The sequence below is a fragment of the Mytilus galloprovincialis genome, chromosome 6 (genome assembly GCF_965363235.1).
Source record: "Mytilus galloprovincialis chromosome 6, xbMytGall1.hap1.1, whole genome shotgun sequence".
NCBI lineage: Eukaryota > Metazoa > Mollusca > Bivalvia > Mytilida > Mytilidae > Mytilus > Mytilus galloprovincialis.
This window is the reverse complement of record NC_134843.1, coordinates 50,095,710-50,118,521: the sequence shown is the minus strand read 5'-3', so window position 1 is coordinate 50,118,521 and position 22,812 is coordinate 50,095,710. Positions and strand designations below refer to the sequence as shown.

The 22,812-nt window shown below is 32.0% G+C and overlaps 1 protein-coding gene across 1 annotated transcript; it reads right to left on the bottom strand.

Annotated features, from left to right (window-relative positions):
- Positions 1-3,747: 3,747 nt before the first annotated feature.
- Positions 3,748-19,371, bottom strand: LOC143079800 (uncharacterized). Its single transcript, XM_076255389.1, has 8 exons — positions 19,319-19,371; positions 15,491-15,577; positions 14,211-14,342; positions 11,422-11,565; positions 8,917-9,084; positions 8,211-8,363; positions 7,059-7,193; positions 3,748-3,947 (listed from the first exon to the last, which is right to left on the bottom strand). The coding sequence occupies exons 2-8, from the start codon at positions 15,558-15,560 to the stop codon at positions 3,805-3,807; spliced, it is 945 nt and encodes a 314-aa protein (XP_076111504.1). The 5' UTR covers positions 15,561-15,577; positions 19,319-19,371; the 3' UTR covers positions 3,748-3,804.
- Positions 19,372-22,812: the final 3,441 nt, after the last annotated feature.

The window sequence follows — 22,812 nt, the reverse complement described above, 5'->3', positions numbered from 1 at the left end:
TAATACACAATAATAAAGTACTAACACAATATATAACTGTTTTATCCAAGTTTTTATCTTAAAAAGTGGTAAATTTAGAAAATGTTGATATTGTCGCCTATGGCAGAATAAATAGTACCGTTTTCCCTACAGATATTGCTATGCTGTATCTGTATGCTATACCCAATTAAAACCATAAATGGCACTATTTCAAAGTTTCTGATTTAAAGACAAATATATTCTGAAGTATTAACTGAGATCAATGTTTTAACCAAGAACTTTACAGGTTATGTAAAAAACAAGTGTTCAAAATAATTTAAACCGGGTACCATTTTTTAAAATAATTTCACTATTATAATAGTCTTTTACTGTAACAGTTAATGGTTGACTGATTTAACACTTTTGAATTTAATTCACTGATTAACAAATGAAGGATATCAGCACAAGTTAAATCTCCCATCAGTTTATTTAGTCGTTTCATTTAAAAAAAAAAAAAGGATCTTGGTAGCCACGAGGGTCTATATTACTCCCAATATGCATTGTATATAGTAATTGCGAGTACTTTTAGATGTGACTTTTTTTTTCTTTTTTTTTAGTTGTTTTTCTTTATCTGATGTTTAAAGAATTTTTCAACTCATTTTATGACTGTGTGCCTATGGTATGTTGTTAAAAAGTAAAATAACAAAAATACTGTATTCCGAAGAAAATTATAAACGGAAAGACCATAATCAAATGGCAAAATCAAAAGCACATCGAACAAATGGATAATATCTGTCATATTCCCGTCTTGTTACAGGCATTTTCTTATTTTTCTTAATTGTCGTTTAAATCACTACCAAAGGTTAATAGCTTGGATTTAGTGCATCGTTGTCCGTGATTTTATTATTTTTTTTAAATCTGATATTATTGCTTTGTGACCTTAAATCAGGCTGTGGGTTTTTCCGTTTGAATTGTTTAAACATTTCATCATATCATAACTTTTATAGTTTCTTATACTGTAGCGGTTTTGCACACGGTTGACCTTACAGTGACTCACAGTAAGTTGCTTACATCTCAGGACAATATTTAATACCTGGTGGATACATGTAGATTTACAGTAATTAAAATATGAAAATTTAGGCCTTGTTGTCAATCTGAAGTTCAATTTTACCTAACGATTAAATTGTTAGGTCTATTGGATGGCAAAATTGACCATCCCTCATCCTTAACAAATAAAAACAAATCCCGATTAATGGCGTTCTTATAAAACATCAACCTTCAACTAATTTAGCTTAATTCAATATCAAACATTAAATGTCCTTGGAAGAAATTGCTGATGTAAAACTATCCATTTTCGTCTTTTGCAATTATATTTTATTATGTCTTATGCTATCGATCGTCATGTTAGTGTTCTATCAATTACTTCGGAAATAGGTTTTTATTGAAGAAACAATTAGATCTAGAAAATATAGGAAGATTCACCAGTAATGAGCAGTTCGCTGTTTCAAGATTATGATAGATCATGCAGTATAAGGATGGCTCTTTTGAAAGAAGATTGAACAAAAGTAGGGGAACAAAATTAATGTTTAAAATTAAAAAATAATTAATTTCGAAAAATAGGTCAACAAAAATGTATGTGACGTATAGAAATGAATGACTTACGTTTTACTGTATATGTATTGTTCTACTTTGTTAAGGTGCAAGTCTTTTGGTGTTAGTGCTACATGTATCATTGATTGATTAATGCTGGTGTCACCAACCACTTTCAGTAGTATTTGCTATAGCTTTTGTTGATGGATGATGCATGAGAACCCGGAGACCTTCGTCAGGAAAACCTACAATCCCTGTGAATTGATATTGCAGTCAAACGTGCATGCAACGTGATGAGTTGGAACTCCATACACTACTGTTGACTGGCTTGTAATTTACAATATTTGTATCTCCTTATTTGTTACAGGACCAGGCAATAAGGCACTGATCTGCCACAAGTGTATTGGCGCAAACATAGCATGAGCATCAACTACTCTTTTGGAAGTACTACCAAAACATACTTCATGCTTTACTATTTGATAAAAAGATGTTTTAATGTCTTATTTTATCTTATTAATATTATTGTGTGCAAAGTTAACTAGATATAGATTATTACATTGATACAAGTGGATTATCGGATTTATCCAATCGAGATAGTTAAAATTGATAATTTAACTATCGAGATTGGATAAATCCGATAATCCACGCGTTACTATGTAATAATCTGTTTCTCTAATGATTAAAAGATAATTTTTCTTCTTTTCTAAACTAAAGTCCCCTTCGAGTGCCTTCCACTTTCCACGAAGTTGTCAATTTCATTAACACCTGTTAGAACATTTTGATCAATTCAGGGAGCCGAGAAAGGTTATGACCCTTTGACTCAGCCAATGTAGGCACCTTTTCATTTCTACACTTCAAGATATTTTGATATCGCATCGCAAAAAGGTCAATTTCAGCAGTAATAATTGATTGATAGATTGATTGATTTTTATGGACTGTCTCATTTTTTAATATTCCTTGGAGTTGAACTGGACTCAATTCATAAGAAGGAAGACAACTCGAATTCCAATTTGTTCTTTTTTTTTGTAAGAACTAAAATAAAAGCACATATTTAAAAAACATATATCATTGAAACTTCACTTTCATTTTTGGTCCTCTATAAAATTGAGAATGGAAATGGGGAATTTGTCAAAGAGACAACAACCCGACAATAGAGCAGACAACAGCAGAAGGCCACCAATGTATCTTCAATGCAGCGAGAAACTCCCGCATCAGGAGGCGTCCTTCAGATGGCCCCTAAACAAATATGTATTCTAGTTGAGTGATAATGGACGTCATACTAAACTCCGAATAATTATGCGATACCATAATATATAAGAACAACAATATGATTATCATGTTTTTTTATTTAATTGCTGATACCGCTATTCTAATTTCTTTTTTAAACTAAAATCAATTACAGAAATCAAAATGTCTGACGCCAAAGATTAACAGCATCCCTATCTCAGTATATGATCACAAAAAAGACTTGAATATAAATGTGCAGGAAAATACTGGTGTCATTTATAATTAAAGGCCTTCTTAGTCTAATGTTGATACTCATAAAGATAAAATATGACGAGTTTGAAATGTTCAAAGGGTTAGAATTTAACCATAAACCTAATCCTATCACCTCAATGATGCAAAAAAAAAAAAAAAAGAAAAAAAAAAGGGGCGAACTCCAAGGCAAATTCAATAAGGGGAATTCCATGAAAACTGACAATGAGACACTCGATGATTAGGAATAAATTATAATCATAATAAGACAGCCTTGAAATTGCGGTCATAAAAGTTAAGAGCGCGAATATTGTAGCCAGATTCAGAAATCAACCAATCAAAATACCGGATTTGTTGGTTTTAGCACAAAATTTGTACTCTGAGTACTGAGTTTATGACCGGTCAGTTTTAACGACTAAACTATGCCACAATAAGTTAATTTATTCTTATTTTTATTTCTTGAGGAGTATTGGCTGATAAAAACCAGGCTTTATTTCCTAGGCATCGTTGTGGCGTAAATACAGTAAGCACGAGATGTCTTGAATTTTATTTGGGAACAAAACCTTATTTTAGAATGCCTCGTGATTGTTGTCAGCCTATCAAAAGTATTGGCTTGAGCGTTATTTTTTAAGGCTGATCCATAAGTTAGAGCAATTCGGACGCAACGAATATAAACAAATTAAGTGTAATTTCTTTTGCAACATAAACAAAACAACACCAAAATCATTATTATGCAGCGGGTTTTATTCTTTAAAATATAATCGTCCTGCTTTTTTGGTTTTATGGCATAGACCTGCACTCATTATAGCCAATTGACTTTTTCTCAAAACTGATATTACATTTACAGTTGTAAACCTTATCTTGTATCTTATATGGTAAGGTCTCTTGATCACCATGACAATCTCCATTCATGTCTTCACATTCTGTAATAATAACATTAGATGTATGTTTCATTATGATACTTTATTCTGATTGGCTAACTGCACATCACGTGTTATTCCGTAAGCAATTGAATTGCTCAATAAAACTTTTCATTCACGATAACACGTGGTCCCACAATAAAGTGCACAGGTGAATTAAATAAATTAATAATAAAATTCGTGTTTTCATGATCATTGCTAAATAAATTGTAATTATAAGTATTGAATGCTTCTTTTTGTAACTTCATAGGGTTGTAAAAGCGTTGACCGTGCGCACATTTGTGGAAGCGCCTCATACAAAATGTACTTCGGTCAACGCTTTTACACCCCAATGAAATTACAAAAAGAAGCATTCAATTCTTAAATAAAAACACACTTGAGCTTGCTTCAATTTAAGGTGGTACCAAGCACCTCGACTAAAATAAATTTGGCTCGTTTAAATTTCATAAAAAAATATTTAAGTTATTTAAGTTGGCTACTAGTTTTGAATGTAGCTACCTACATTGCTCAATACAATACAATTATCTGATATTCTAGTATGACGTGATTCACGCTCTTTGCGAATAAACCCATGCTCTTAATGCAATAAAATTTGATTGCACATGCGTATACTGACTACTGCAGAATAATGGATTTTTATCCAATTGACACTCATTTAATATATTTGATTATTAACTTAAAACACTTCCAACCTCTTAAATAATGTACATGTTGTTACTAATTCATTTATTATGACTGTAACGTGTTGCAATTTGAAATTGACATATTTGACCTGGATACGACAACCGTTCATGATGACTGTTCAAACCTCCTCCATCTAAAAAATTTATTGCCAGTCGTTTGTTTGTTTACAAATAAAAAAAGAGGTTCATGGAAGAGCCTACACAAACACTCTCACACTTATATAAATCGGACATAGAAATTACATTAGTTGTGTGTAAAGTTTTAAGCAATAATCATAAATTGTTTTTGAGATACGACGCGACATGTAAAAAAAACCTCCCCCTTTTTTTTTACAAAATACTCAAGAACTCAAATATGAGATTTTGAATCATCACCAAAAAGTATCCAGATCTTTAGATTATTATAACTGAGAAGTGTGTAAAGTTTAAATCAATTATCATAAATCGTTTTTGAGATACGGCACGATATGGGAAAAAAACACACCCCTGTTTTAGTTAAAAAGTTCCGTAACTGAAAAAGTTTTAATCTAATTTAATCTAATTTTCACCACACCAAAAAGTATACAGATCATTTGACCATCATAAGAAACAACAATATTCTGTTTCATGAAATTTGGATAAGTCGTTCTCAAGTTACGGTGCGACATGTTTATGCTGGACATACTGACGTACAGACGTTTTTTTTTTATGTTAAGGTGGTACCTAACACCTTGACTAAAATTAATTTGGCTCGTTTAATTTTCATAAAATTTTGACAATTCCGACAAACCCTTTGACAAAAATATGATAATTTCTAAAAACTTGAACCAATCATTTTCTTGGAAAAATTTGGTTGGATATATAGTAGTTCGAAATTTTTTATCATTGAGAAGCTTTATATTTCTTTAACTATACTATCCAATTAAAACGTTTTGCTGATTTTACAGCGTTATCTCTCTGTAGTGTTAGATACCACCTTAATGCGTCGATTGAACCATGTTGTATGAACCGCTTCATACTAAACATGTGCGAACGATTACAACTTCATTTTATAAAATCAATGTTATGCGTAGACCTTTAAAATGTAATAAGGCGTTTAACGTGCACAGATTTGTCTGCAGCGATTCTGTCAACATTTTCACGCCCTATTTAATATTATCGTGTTATATTTCTATTTGTTTTATTTGTTCTGACGTAGGACCAGATTCTGAAGTGTCCGTTATAATTACAATCTTAATAAGATCAGAGTATAACAAATAGTTGGTTAGTATAGCTTCGTAAAGATTTTCACAATTAATTAAGTATTTCCAATGTTATCGATATCAAATGATATGCAATAAGATATTTTACGGAATCATTACACATCATTGTGACGTTGTCACGAGAAGCACGTGCTGTCATGAATGTTGAATTTATTGAAGGAAAAATTGATGCAAGCTATACTTTATTGTAGTTTTAACATGGGTAGGCATTGTATTGGTGATTTTGTTTTGCCCGAGCGATAGTAAGGGCTAAAAAGGAACGAATATAATGTCTATAGTACTGCTTGCATCAATTATTTCGATTCTGATTAGGACAATGAAGGTAATTTCTATGTCCGATGTGTATGAGTGTAGCGCGTTTGTTTATGCTCTTCCATGAACCTCCCTTTTTGTTTCTTAACAACCAAACGACTGGCAATGTGATTTTGCAGAGCAGGAGTTTTCAACAGTCGGCATGAACGGTTGTCGTAACTAGGTCAAATTCGTCAATTTTGAATTGCAACACATTACAGTCATAATAAATGAATAAGTAACAATATGCGCATCGTTTAAGTGTTTGTAAGTGTTTTAAGTTAATGAAATATACTAAATACAATTTGATCAAATTCATTATTCTGCAGTGGTCATTATACGGATGAGCAAACACATTTTATTGGATTTAGAACATGGCTTTATTCACAAAGCGAAAGAATCACGTCATATTAGAATTGCAACTACAGTCTAATTTTAGAATGCGTTGTCAGCCAATCAAAACTACGGATTTTAAAGAAATATAAATGAAAGCTTTTAATGCATTTTTGTTATTAACTTTGTTTACTTTATTAAATATATGTATATCTCGTCTTACTATTTATAATATATTCCAAGTTTGATAATTGGTTGTTATGACGATAAACTTTCACTTCTGTGCTCGTACTATGAACAACAAAATTATTTATTTTGTAATACATGTATCTATTTCCGTACTCCATAGACTGATTCACTGCTCTGATGTATACCTGTTTGTTGCCAGGTAAAGGACCAGCCTACACGAACCACAAAAAATATTGTAATTACCTGTGTACGTTATTTTCTTTGGCGGTATTTTGACTAAGGTAAACTAAATTGTTATCTTTCTAATATTGTTTGACATCTTATCCCCTTTTTGACAAATCACTTCCTGTGGGGTTTTGAATGATGCTTAAACTTACTGAGTTCGACTAATTCAAACGAATTCGAGTAATGTGTTGCGTTCAGTTGTTTAACATTGCATTGTTGCACTGTACACTTCTTTTCACCATCGATCTTGGCACCATCTAAGACGCATGTTTCTCCATGTTTACAACCTAATCAAAACAATGTGCAAATATGAACAATTAATTAACAGTTTAATTTCTCATCACTTCCATTTTTATTTAAGAGATACATGAAAGAAAATGGTGAAACTTGAATACGAGTGCAATCTAGAACATTTGAAATAACAAGACAACATACTGATATTTTATTTCCATTTTCAATCTTTCTTAGATTTCTGTTCTTTCAAGATATTGTCAAATTTCCTGTATGATAAATAGAATTCTAAAACTCTATATTTTTCAATTCGATTAAATAAAAACCATTGGCATGTTAACTGATAGAAAGAAATACTTGGATTCCTTTTGATTAAACAATAAAATGATAAAATGTGATAAATAGTTGTATTCAAGGGTTGATAATATTCGATTTTGGTCTTTACTCCTATAGATGTCTTGGATACATTGATTACCAAGTGAAGACCCCGTATACTTGATATAGAGTTCCTGAGCCTACACGGTTATATGTGATAAAAATATAATGTTACACAATAAAACGTCTTTGAAAGAAAAAAATCTAAAACATTTCTCTCAGACAACAGATGAAGAAATTGAAGATGGACGCTTGAAAATAAATGCAGAAAACATATCAATAGGCTTACAAGTTGTTATTATTTGTATTTGTTTTTGTATAGACCACTGGAAGTAGGTTTTGAAGTTGTATTGCTACATTCCTTATATTTGATAGGCCACTAGCTTATCTAAATGCCACATGCGTTAAAAGATAGACGATTTTTTATAAATCCGTAACACAGTGTTCTAGTGACCTATTTATACAGCTTATACGATATATATGGTCGGTTAATTCCATATCGGGTTCGAGCCTCGCTATCGCGCTATATATATATATATATATATATATATATATATCATATCAGTTCAACGAGCGGCTCTTTAGTCTCATCCCATAGACTCCAGAAAAGTGAACCACTTTATCTTCACGGGTTGTTACCGGCATTCTGTTCATGGCAAGTAGAAATCAGACGACGAGTAGAATAAACATCTAATTACCATACACTTCTGATTTTAGTCTTAAAATTTTCTTTCCTTCGTGTTCGTCAGCGATACATGTATGCTTCTGGCAGGTTTTAAATGTCCTTCTGTATACATTTTCGTTAATACACATATACTGTCCGGGTTCGCCTCGTCTTGGATTTACACATCCTTAACAAACAAAAAAATCAAAATATTAAAAGCTGAAATTGACTGGTCCATGCATTTTGTTTTTATCAAATCTAAAGGGACTGCAAGAAATTAAAAAGTGAGCCTGAAAAGATCGATAAGCTGGTCATACGAAACAACTTAACCATACTTTTTACTACTCAAGCAATTAATTAAAACACAAAGCAGCACATGAACTTTCGAGTGAGAATACATTTGTAATCATAATTGTTGTTTTCTAAAATAATTATCATACTTTATCAAATAATATTAGTCAAATATTGTTAATTCAAATGTATTTTCAGGTCAGCCGTTAATCCACATTTTATGATGGGGAAAATGTTAAAAAAGTTCTAAGCCTTTTTCGCAGCAGGGGGTAATATCGATTAAAACTACGACTAATTATGCTAATAAGCGACTTGTCAATGACGTTTCTTGCGTATCAAACTCTTAGACTACACTAGGCATTTGACATGGTCGAATTTTCTAAGAGTCCACACTTGAATGAAATCCAGTATCGACAGTACAATGTCGCAACATATTGTTTTGATCTTACCATAATGTTTCGCTTGGACCTTCATTCCGGTTACAGTACCATCAGCATCTGTCATACTTTGACAGTCATACTGTACACAATTTTCACGGTCTCTTCTATATTTACCAACCCCGATACAAAAGTAGTCTTTTGCCTCTGGTTCAAAAATAAAACGTGGATTTGGACATTCTGTGGAGGAAAATATAGATAATAATTAAAAACCAATTGTTCAGAGAACAATTGAAGGTCTTTCCACCAGTTAGGGTCTATTTTGATATAAAAATATTTAAATTTGGATTTGAAATATTAATTTCAGCGTTAAATGACAGCTTATTGTACTCTGATTCCAAAAATATAAGGTTTCTATACAAAAAGATATAAATAAGGGAGATACTTTTCTACTTCCGGTTCAACAGATGTTACTTCCGGTATTGTTTTATAGTTTACTTGACGCTGATTCAAATAATATATGGTTTAACATATTTTACAATAATTTATTACAAAAATAAGCTATTTCCGGTTTACAAAATGTCCCTTTCGGTTAGCTTTTCAACGTCATATTGCTTGCAACCAAATGCAAAAAGTCTAATAGATTTACCATGAATACATATGAGGTAAAAGCAAAGGTCAAAATCTAGAACATTAAATTAACATATGACCTTGAGCTCAATTTCAAGGTCATACACCAAGGACCTCAAATCAAAAGACTCTAAGTCTCTATTTTATATTGTTAATGAGTTATATTATCATACGACTGATATTAGATATAAAAGGGGAAAAACTCGCATCAAATGTTTACGTACCCTTTCGTCTGAAATTTATGTGTTATGACATGTTTCAACTAACAATTGTGTGAAAATATTTTGTCGATATCTTATAAGATTTCTGAAAATGAGAGATAACAAGCCAAAATCAACATGACCTTGACCTTTGACCTTGACCTCATTTTCATTTTTTTTAACCAAGGACCTCAAATCAAAAGACCCTAGGCCTCTATCACTTATGGTTTTCCAGTTAGAAATACATTTCACTTATATCAAATAAAAAAGGGGAAATAACTCTCATATGGAGTCTCCGGATAGCTTCGGTCAAAATTGATCAAATCTTCCAGAGACTGTAACGAGCAATTTGGTAAAATAGATTTGTCAGTTTCTTATACGGTTGCGAATATTAAGCGATAACAAAGAAAACAGTGTTCGGGGAGATACCTCTTATATGGGAATGTGTCCGGTGAAGCAGGGTCAGTTTCAAAAGCGTATAAACTGTTCGATATCATATTTCAAATATCTCAGCCACATCTTGCGAAACTAAAAAGCAGCGAAGGAAAAAAAAATAGGCGGAAGAAAAAAAAAATAATAATCCGAACAAAAGCTATAGGTCTTTCAACCGAAAAGGTTGAAAGACCTAATTAATGTTGACATACAGTCAAATATCAAAATGAATATCTACCTGACCGGCAATCATATAGTTCAGAAGATTGGATATTAACAATTCGTATTGCAAAATTTTCCATTTGTTTTTGCTTTCAGTGCGCTCAACTCCTTTCTTGTTGGATGCCTTTAATCCGGCATACACCTCAGACAATGTTTTCGTCTTTTGGAAGCCATGAATCCGGTATACACCGCAGACATGATGTTGCTTTTGGAAGCCTTTAATCCGGTATACAGCCAATACATTTTAAGCTTTTGGAAGCCTTTAATCCGTTATACACCCCGACATGTTTTTGCTTTTGGAAGCCTTTAATCCGGTATACACTTAGACATGTTTTTACTTTTTGAAGCCTTTAATCCGGTATTCACCCCGAGATGTTTTTGCTTTTGGAAGCCTTTAATCAGGTATACACCTTGACATGTTTTTACTTTTGGAAGCCTTTAATCCGGTATACACCTCGACATGTTTTTGCTTTTTGGAAGCCTTTAATCCGGTATACACCCCGACATGTTTTTGCTTTTGGAAGCCTTTAATCCGGTATACACCCGACATGTTTTTTGATTTTTGAAGCCTATAACATGTATAATCCGGTAAACACCACAGACATGTTTCGGTTGGAAGCTTATAATCCGGTTTACACCACAGATCAAAGAAGAAGAGTAGAGAATTCACCCGAGGATTACCGATTGACAAGTCTTAAGATGGTACTCGGAATAGAATCTTGCACGGCTTTTGATTGGATGGTACAGGATCGGAATTACTTTTAATCCAAATCTTATTCCATTAAGTATATAATCAATTTATATTTTACGAAGTATAGAAAATATATTCAATGTATACACGTAGTAGCCATTAAAAATTAGTTTTTCTATTTAGCGAAAAAAAAAATGGCGTGGTGTTCAACTAAATTTCAGTCAACTTTTGCCCCATGACCAAATTTCTTTTTCATGTTACGCTGGTATTTTTTGTAATAGGGACAGTTGATTCTTTTCGCTAGTATATGCAGTCTTCGTGAAATAGGACATAAAACACCAATGGTACCCTTCGGAATGCATTACGAATAATTACGCTCTTGTAACCTTAACTGATTCTTACCTCTTTTAATGATGACCATTGAAGATTTGTAGTGTGTCACGTCGCCTACAACATTTGAACTTGTTTCACATTTGAATGTTGCACATGTTGCTGTGTTTTTCTTTACAACTCCATCACTTACACATTGGCCGTCGTATTTACATTCTGCAAAACAAAAGAATTGTTGTCTAAACCATCATATTAACCCTCTCCCTTTCACACCGGTACAGCTTACCGGTGAAACCAATTTCAAGATTTTTTTGGGACATTTAGACTTGTTTAATCGCCATTTTCTGACGTACAGATGTGGTTGAGGGCTCAAATTAATCCTCAGATAACCAGCAATGCGATTTAATGTGCATTATTATTAGTTAGTAAACAAGTCGCCCCTTACTGATGTGTAATTCTTCTGTAAAAACCATTTATTTTTCTTCGAATTTTGAGGGATATCTCAAAAAGAAGTGCAAAGAAAACTGCTTTTTTAAGAGGATTTATGTCTTTTTTCAATAACTGTGCAGTGAGTTTTTGAAGAATAGTATTAAACTAATAGTTCTAACTTGTACACTAGTTGCAAATGTAATTTTTAGTGTAGCAGCGCAATCACAAACTTGAATTACGCTAAAAATCTGAAGTCATTTCTTAAAGATATTATGAGAAAAGAGACAAAAACCGCTAAAATATTCTGAATTTTTTTGGCAAAGTTGAAATAGATGTAACAAAACATGGTTTCGTAAGTGTTGCGGTATACTAAAGTTGAAAACGCTTTTGTTTGAGTAAAGGAACATGTATATTTCAATGAAAAAATGACAGTTTAAAGAGTGGATTCCTCCTAGATTTGCGTAAAAATCATTCATTTGGCAACAAAAAATTATCATCTGAACACTTAATTCCAAAAAGAAAACAAACTGGGTGAGAATCTTTACATTAGTTTTTTTTTTTTAATTTCTTCCGTAGTAGTAGACTTAAGTACTTAAATTTAGATAAATTCACTACAATGCCAGTGGCGCAGGAAAAAGGAAATCTACGAATTTTTTTTTAAAAGAATGTGTGTGTGCAAAATTGCCCCCCCCTTTTTTTACCCCCTTTGCTCCATCGGGCTCGGTCAAGGGTGTCCCAGATCAAGCTAGCATTGGTAATTCAATGAATTTTCCCTTGTAAAATCAAAGTTTAGGTTGCTGATTGATTGAAAACGAATTAGACAAGTAACTAGGGTCCAAGTTTGAAATCGGACAACAAGAGCGTCTAAAATCAATTATTTTGAATGTTACGGACATCGATATTTCAAGGCCTATAGCACGTTATGCGTCTATTTATACCACTATGATAACTTATATGGCTTCAACAGACTCGAGGCATTGTGTTTTCATCAAAACCTGACCCTATTAGCCCACCAACATGTCTCTGCACGACTTTGCCCAAGGATTTCGTATTTTTTCACTTTTTCTCCAACGGTCATGTGACTTTTGGAAATATACCACGTGACCAAAAAATGACGAATTATCTTCAAACTTAATTTTTTGAAATATTTTACCAATTATCTTTTATTTGAGTCCAACATGGCATGTGTATGACCATTGATGCGAATTCTGTATTCATTTAAACTTCGATAATGTATTTTCGATAAGTAAAGGTCTAAAATGCATGAAAGGGAAAGGGTTAATAAATTTTCAGAATGCAGATGGCCCTATTTTATTATTGGAGGTCTAATCAATTACAGATTTCTTAAATCTTTTAATTATTTTGTTTATTTTTCAGGAATAACACGACAAAAATATTAGAATACAAAATGGTGGCTTTCCTTAGTAACGGACCGGAAACTTGGAACATAACCCTTCAAGAAGAGAGACGAAAGACACCAGATGGACAGTCTAACTCATAAATCGTCTGGCTAAAAATGAAAAAGACAAACAGACAAACAATAGAACAAATGACACAACAAAGAAAACTAAAGAATAAGCAAAACAGTACCACACCAAAAACTAGGGGTGATCTCAGGTGTTCCGGAAGGGTAAGCAGATCCTGCTTCACATATGTCACCCGTCGTGTTGCTTATGTTATTACAAATCCGGTAAAAAGTATAATGCGGTAGGTCACATTCATGAAAGGGAAGGGTTTGTAGTTACGACGTTATTTGTCAACGTGCAATGAAAACTATCGTTCCAATCGAATTGTATTAATTTATATCAGTTTGTAAAATTATGGACTTAAGTTTTTGAAAAGTGTTTATTTATGAAAATAAAACCTTCAAATGCATAAGATGTACCAAAAAATAAAAAATGATTGAAATAACAATTTAACTAATATGTTGATATTGTCTTAGTGACAACAAAGTACTTATAAAACTCAAACAAAATCAATTGATCGAAAAAAGAGAATAAAATGCACTAACAATTTTGATACAAATATGGTCGGAAATTAATAATATAACAATTATAGCCTTTGTATGCGGTCCATACAGGACATATCGACCCATAGAAGTATATCAATATCGGACTTCGTTCTCAGACAATATACTTTTACATTTCAATTTATCCTTGTATCGACCTCATACAAAGGCAATAATTGTACGATATCGACCTAAAAAAGTAGATCGATATCAAACATCGCTCTCAATCAATATACTTCTTTCAAGTCGAATATACATGTATTATCTTGGTATCGACCACTCTTAATGGCTATAATTGTACCATATTTTAAATATCATATTTAAATGTTGACAAATTGTGCGACTTCTGCGGCAAATGTCGACAATGTATGTCATCGAGTGGTTTGTGGATCAAATTGGTTTTTAAAACAGACTGAGTACTTACGTATATCTGTAATTTTTATTGAGAGTTTGTCGTCACAGCTGTACGTTGCACAATCTACAGTCTTCACTGATAATTTGTCCATACATTCGCTGATGTTTTGATCCTCTACTGTAAGCAAACATTTGTCTGCGTCTATAAAACATAAGGTACATGTATAAGACTTAAATTTGAAAGTATTATAATAAATTTAGTTCATGGAGGCCTGTGTATAGGTATATGTAACTACTTTGAACTTCTTTTTTTATATCTAAGAATAAGGATGATCAGTTTTACTAATACAACAATTAAACAAAAAATAATACAAAATTAGAAAGAACACGTGTCAGGGGTGGTGTTCCCGAAAGTATCCGAAGATTCGTCCTAAGACACATCTTAGACCAACTTTAGGATCATCTTAGGACACTCTTAAGTTGTATCTCGAAGCTATCTCAGACGAATCTTATGTTAGGACGTCCTAAACATATCCTAAGTCGAAATTTTAAATCATTAAAGTATTTTTTTGATAAAACATTTGTTTACGAATTTTATAATAACATGTATAGAATTAAATGCATAATTACTAATGCAATTATATCAAAAAGGATAGTAATTTAAACTGGAAAACAATTTGTTTTGAAATGAGAATTAAACTTGTAGTGTAATCGTAACGCGAAACACGAAGTTCAAAGTTTAAAATCATGCACAATTTCTTTATATACGAGTTAATAACCAATGGTGCGTTTCATTTCATGTTCATTTTCACGTTAAATAATGAGCAAAAAGCGAAATCCAAACTTTATTATGCTATGATGAAGATAGGATGATCTTAAGACATCTTATTGGGTGTCCTAAAGTTGGGACGAAAAATGAGATATGTATATCATAAGTAAAGAGAGCTTCGAGAACACTACTTAGGACAAAGACGTGTCATAAGAAAGACTCAGGACACGTCCTAATCCTAAGATAGTTTCGAGAACACCACCCCAGGTCTTTAAAAAGGTAATCTTAGACATTTAAGTTTTAACCTACTAATGAGTGTGACATTCATTTTGATTAAGGTTTTTAAATTTACGGGGTACACTGTGTTGAACTATATTTTTTCTGTTCCCAATTGTCTTTTTTTAAATAATTCATTGCTTATTTAGTTGTGTCTTTTTCTTCCACACGAGTCTGTTCTTGTCCCCTTGATTTCATATCTCGTCTTTCATTTTGTCTACCATTTGTTTGTCTCTGTGTATGAATTGTTATGTACTTTATTTTTTAACATTTTATTTCGACTCCTTCAAATAGTTAAAACTTACTGTGGCAGTCGTCTTTAGAAACAGCAGAAACCAGCACCACCAATGCAGACAAAATTAAAAACTTGTTCATTGTAACATATGATGTATCTGCAAGTAAATATATAAATACCAACTAGACGTATAGACTTTTGTATTTATGCATATTATTCGATACTGACTTAGAAATTTTATACTATAATTAATATGTACTAATTATGTAATATGGCTATGATTTAATAAAGTAATTAATTCATATCTATAGAACAATGATTACTCTAAAAAAAACTCTGAAAAACCATCTGAAAAGTGACATTTTGTAGCATATTTGATATATTTTTCATATTTAAGCTTGAATTTTGGTGTCTTTAATGACTAAATAAGTTCAAATCTTTCATATAAACCAATTGAATCGACTGATGTAGACACTTTTTTGGACCATGGCGCTATTTGAGTTGACGTTTCATTGGATCGCGAGTTTCCTGCGGATGTTTTTGAGAAACGACCAAACAGGTTCGAGATATACTAAAATAACATAATATTTCGAAAATATACCATAGAAGTACATGTAATTACCTAGACATATATTGAAGCTAGTTATTTTAAGAAGAAAAAAAAACGAAGTTATTGGTCTCACTTGAGTAATAATACACCTTTTAACTAATAAAACAGTAACAAACATGACACACGATGTTTTTCGCTAATGTTAATTAAAATGCTCTGTAAACTTATAGGTACTACCCTTTACTGAAATGCTTAAAATAATTATGATAAAAATTTAGTGGGGGTAGGGGTTGGAGGTTGGAACATTAATTAATAATTTTTTTACAAAAAAATCATGTCTTTTTTTGAACAAGAAAACATTTATTTACACTAAAGGACTACATTTCTCAATTTTCTATAGCATGTAAATCAAACTACGGTTAATACGAGAACTTTTGATTTAAAGAAAACAAAATGAACATCCCGATACAACGGTGCTTGATCGTATCCGTTGGTGGTTTTTTTTTAAAGAATCTGGAAATGATATTAAACAAGAATGTGTCCATAGTACACGGATGCCCCACTCGCACTATAATTTTCTATGTTCAGTGGACCGTGAAATTGGGGTCAAAACTTTAATTTGGAATCAAAATTAGAAAGATCATATCATAGGGAACATGTGTACTAAGTTTCAAGTTGATGTAACTTTAACTTCATCAAAAACTACCTTGACCAAAAACTTTAACCTGAACTTCGCACTATCATTTTCTATGTTCAGTGGACCATGAAATTGGGGTCAAAACTATAATTTGGCATTACAATTAGAAAGAATATATCATGGGGAACATGTGTACTAAGGTTCAAGTTGATTGGACTTAAACTTCTTCAAAAACTACCTTGACCAAAAACTTTAACCTGAAGCGAACGGACGCACTAACGAACGAACGAACGGAGGCACAGACCAGAAAACATAATGCCCTCTACTATCGAAGGTGGGGCATAAAAAAGAAATCCATGAATTTGATCTGTTTTAAGTGTATTTATCAGAAGATAATTTGCGACTGAAATTAACAGCAAAAGGACATGTGTATAGAATTTATTCAGTAGAATTAAGAACTGGACGTAGAATGAAATTCAAAACAGTGTGGCTGTGGCCATTGATTGACACATTAAATTCATCCATTGACTGGGACAATTTAGGTGAACGTTTGTATGTAACGACCACTACTCACTATGTACTTTTTAAAGACACTTAAACTATGGTGTCACCAAAGGTTCTCAACACCTTAATAAAGTAATTCGAAAAATTAATCAGAAATAACACGATGTTTCGATTTATATCAATTATATAAATCAAAACATAAAGGTTATTCCTGATTATTTTTTCGAATTATTTTATAATTAAAGGCGTTAAGAAACCTTTGGTAATCCCACAGTTCAAATGTCTATCGTAGGTACGTCGTGAACAGTGGTCGTTACAGACAAACGTTCACGTAAATTTTCCCAGTCAATGGATGAATTTAATGTGTCAATCAATGGCCACAGCCACACTGTTTTGAATTTCATTCTATTTACACTCTTTAGTATTTTCCACGTGTCTACACTAGTCTTATGGTATTTTCCACGTGTCTACACTAGTCTTATGGTATTTTCAACAATTAACTTAATGTTTTACCCAGACACATTCTGTAACTGCATGTTCCATATGAACTATATATCCAATGGCATGCTTTATTTGTTTACACGCTAAATTAATATTTTATTCATCAACTTCCAACAATATATCAAATTGCAAAGAAAGACGTTTCCCCTTTCACAATACAATAAATATATATGAAAGATATTAAATCAAATATTATCTTTACACACGTAAATAAAAACATCTATCTTTTATTTTTAGCCATGGCGTTGTCAGTTAATTTTCGATCTATTAGTTTGACTCTGACTCCCTCTGGCATCTTTCGTCCCTTTTTTCAAAACGCTATGTGCTATCCAATCAAGTTCAAAAAAGTATACGTCATTATATCGACATGCTATCAGATCAGTTGTACAAAATGTGTACGCAAAATGCTTTAAGAAATACACGAAAACCTAAACTATATTTTGAAAAGTCTAAGTGAAGATTCATAGAATTTGGTCTAGCTGACTAGTACTGTATGTTGTCTAATAGAGCAAATGAATGGCTATTGAAGATACAAACAATTTTTTTATGATTTTTTTTAGATATCAAAATTGAAAACAACACGATATGAACTAAATGCGTCCGAAATACTTTTCTTGATTTTCCTCATCAAGGACCAAACCGATTCTTTGAAAGCCAAGGATATATAAAAACTGAAACAGTTGAAGAGCTTAATGACTAAAATGGAGCTAGAAAATATCCAAATTAGATATAGGAAGATGTGGTATGACTGCCAATGATCGAGACAACTCTCCATCCCAGTAACAATTTTTAAAAGTAAACCATTATGGGTCCCGGTACTTCCGTCAACACGGAGCCTTGGCTCACATCGAACAGAAAGCTATAAAGGGCCCCAAAAATTACTACTAAGTGTAAAACGATTCAAACGGGAAACCAACGGTCTTGTCTAAATAGTCTCAACTAAGATACGTCAACTTTGCCAGAGGGAGTTATTTCATTAACATTGACAATCCACTACGTAAAATATGCATAACGTATATGACATGATAAATCTCCAGAATGAAAATATTCCTTTTTAACAAAATAAAGGAATATGTAGGAGCTTTTTGATACAGCTACAATGTACCATGTTTTAAATTTAGCTTATTTTCAAGATTAAGGGAAAAACTGCAAGGTTGGTTATGATTTTACCGTAGAAAAATATTCTGATTCTTAATTTGATTAAAACAAAATATATATTCTGATTATGCAGATGATAAAAAATATTCTGAATCCATATTATCCCCTTCATTTTAGGGTTAAAGGTTAAAAAAAAAAAATGATTGATAGCTTTGAAAAACTAAATAAAAAAACTCAGAAAACAAAATCAGAAGTAAAATGGTTGCACCCTAATAAAACAAATTAAGTCATAAACACACGAGAAACATTGTATTCCGTTGCATTCGTTTGTTGAAACATGTTTAAAATGTGTTTGTGGAGTTTCCTAAATACTACCAGTTTATAGTATTTCAATTTCCATTATTCTTTACAACTTTATAAAAAAAAAACAACAAGATGTTTGAGTTTTTGATGCATCCATCATATTTTAAAATAAAATTTATAAACAAATCAAGTTATACATTTACTGTAAATACACTAAGAAATTTCTGGTTTCTTTTATCTTGATAATATTTCTAACTAACGGCCTTTTTAGTGCTTTGCTTTTTAAGTGTTTAACATTATCTTACCTTATCCTCCACTTATTCACTGCAGAGCGAAACTTAATCAAACAGAGGTTCTAATAAATATATATATATTTATATACGGTGGGCGTGTCATTGAAATTTGTAAGCAGGCTGTCGTTATCTATTTTCATTTCATATTCTTTATTTTATTTTCTACTCAATTTATTCCGAGATATTATTTTCTTTTGATAAAATAAAATATATCTACACGATAATTACTTCTTTTCAAATTGCGTGCAAGCACATCAGACTTGTCGAATTGAGCAAATGCAATCTTGTTTTGTACTTGAATTGAAACCATTTGAAGTTAAAGCATTTAGGAAATGTCAATTTTTCGACTCACTGCACGTTAAATTTTTGGGAACATTGTTTACTGTAAACACTTTCTTTAATATCTGATATCTGCTGTGAGATATTTTATCACAATTTTATAGAACAAACGTTTAAAGATGTCAGCAGCTTGCATATCAATACTTGAATTTATGATCTTTTGAAAATGCAGGAATAATATTTATGACGCAATATAGTTAGAAAATAAAGGAAAAGTACTTAAAAAAATATTTTAATAATAAAAAAAAACAAGAACAGAAAAGCGAACAGCTTGCATAAATATGTATGTACGCCTTTCAAAACCAAATCTACCAATTAATGTCAGCAGTCAGTATGTCTGTACTGACTTAATTTATCACAAACCTTTGGATAATTGTCCGTTTATTAATTTCGAAATAAGTAAGAAAATAAAATCAACTCCCTCAGGAAAATTTGTCCATATTATGGCTTTGGTCATGACTTTTAGGTCTTTAATGATCGTGTAGCACTTTAACTGTTTCGTTCTCATGAAAGCCGGCTTTCAAATATTCGACTTTGAAGGTTCCTGACGAAATTTAATCCAGAACAGCGCAACGGACACATAAAATTTAAAATGAAACGTTATTTTTTTTTAAATCTAGTGTAGTCAATTATCATGATTTGTCCATTTACTTACCTTTCTATACATCTATGCGTCCCGGTATGCAACTTTCTATTAATTTATGCGTCTCGATATGCATCTTTCTATTCATTTATGCGTCTCGATATGCAACTTACTATTCATTTTTGCGTCCCGATATGCACCTTTTTTTCATTTATGCGTCCCTATATGCACCTTTCTATTTATTTATGCGTCTCGATATGCACCTTTCTATTCATTTATGCGTTCCGATATGCACCTTTCTATTCATTTATGCGTCCCGATCTGCACCGTTGTATTCATTTATGCGTCCCGATATGCACCTTTCTATTCATTGATGCGTTTCGATATGCACCTTCTATTTATTTATGCGTCCTGATCTTCACCTTTCTATTTATTTATGCGTCCCGATATGTACCTTTCTATTCATTTATTCGTCCCGATATGAGCCCATGCATGTATTACAGTCTGCTTATCTATGTATGCATGCAAATCTTGCATGGATGACTGTCCCCCTTTTTTTGTTATAAACATGTATATATTGAGCTGTTTGCTAGGGGTGGAGTGTCTGTGCCTATCGTATGATGATAGCTGCCATCTAGACTTCAAAGTTCTCATAAATCGTAAGTCTAGGTTTTGTTTCATTTTTATATAATGTATAATTTTTGGAAAATTTGTATTTTCATTTTCTCATTTTCTGATCTTTAAAATGTGTGATATTTTATTTCTATTTAGCATGGTAACTCTTTTTGTAGTACATATACGGTCTCTTTTTATTCTTCTTAGAAGGCTGCCTTTAATATGACTTGTTAAAATACATTTACGGCATATTCTTTTTGATGTGCTTATACGATCATATATCCTTCATTGGCGGATTCCGCTAGTTTATAAGGGAGGAAGGGTTCCTGCAATATGTCTCCATTGAAAAGCATTGATTGTCAGATAAAAGAGGGTTCAAACCCCCGGACCCCCCCCTTTTTTTTTAATCACCACTGATTGTTACAGCCCCAGACTCCATATATATGTATAATCTATAAAGTTGTTGTATATAATAAAAGACTTGTATATTATGCGACTTTTGTTATCATTGACATTGACAATCTACCACGTATCAAATGTTTTTATTGACTGTGAACTAAACATATGCTAGATATTGGTTTGCATACAAATAATGAAAATTAGTATTTTTCAATTTTACGCAGAATATTCATTTCATCATAACTGTATGAGTCAGTCGTTTACTTACGGACGACCAGTTGAGCCTCATTATCGAAACCAAAGAAATGTAAATAACACAGTATGTATAGCCTTTTATGGATAGAAATTGGAAATAGTCACAGTTTGACAGACAATTACAAGAATGTTAGATATTTACTCCTTCATGTAAGGATTCTGACATTTTCTACATTTATTATAGCAAGCTAGCATATTCATTTTACATGTATCAAAATGCACATGTACGGACTGTATTTATTTCTTTATTCTAGCCCTTTGTAACAAAACTTGTTGATAAATAAGTTATAAAAGATAAATTCAAGGGTTAAAACTCGTTGACACTAAAAAGTTGAACTTAATATAATATAGTAAAAGACTTGAATAAACACTAAATAATATAATATAATATTATTATAGATACTTGCAATGTTTGACACTAAATAAACTTTCCGGACCACCTGCGATCACCTCGATGTGTTGTCGGGTACTGTTGCTCAGTCGATAGTTTTCTACGTTTTGTTTTGTATACTGATTTTGGTCTCTTTTCGTTTCTTTTACATTGTCAGTTTGTTTTCGGTCTATGGGTCTAAACTTGAATGTCTCTTTGGTATAATTCGCCTCTCCTTTTGAAAAAAAAGTACTATGTCACTGAATTGACTATAAAAATGCATTGAGCAAGAAACAATTATAAGAAAACGTTTTAATTTACCATATCACTTTTGTATAAAATCAATATTCAGCTGCTTGTGTACCCATACATTTTTGGTATTTAAAACGTCTTGATCTCTATCTTTTCCAAAGAAACGTTATCTCGAAAAAAAAATATTTAGATGAAAAATTATGATTAATTTTATTAACGATTCTGTGGATTTAATTCCAACATATGTTTTGTAACGTTTGCTAATGTAAATTCAAAACTTTGTGGTAACTGATTTTTTACGTGATTCAGATTTTTATTATTCGTGCTGTCGAATTCAAATTATAGTTTTGAGGAGTCTTAAATGGGCTTCCGAAAGAAAATTCAAAACTTGGTATGGCCGAAGGACAACGGGATGTTTTTGCGGATACTCTTTGGGGGTATTTTACAAACACGAATTGTAACAAAACAAAAATGGCTTGTCCTCCGCTTACTCTTCCGGAGCAACTGAAATAATCCCTGAGTTTTTGGTCGGGCTAGTGTTATTCAGTCTTTTAATTTAAATAGTTTATTAAGTAGTGTAGTGACAGTGTATTGCGGACTAATTTGTCAGCTTGTCGTTTTTCACTGATTTGGTTAGTTAATCCTCGACTTAATTACGAGTTTAGATTTTCGCTTTGGTACAAAATGTATCTT

Bases quoted from the DNA above. Each gene is read 5' to 3' on its own strand.
- LOC143079800 (XM_076255389.1), bottom strand. From the start codon at position 15,560: ATGAACAAGTTTTTAATTTTGTCTGCATTGGTGGTGCTGGTTTCTGCT. The intron at 14,343-15,490 runs GTAAGTTTTAAC...TATGTTTTATAG, and splicing joins TTCTAAAGACGACTGCCACA to ACGCAGACAAATGTTTGCTT. The intron at 3,948-7,058 runs GTAAGTTTAAGC...TTATTATTACAG, and splicing joins GTTTGAATTAGTCGAACTCA to AATGTGAAGACATGAATGGA.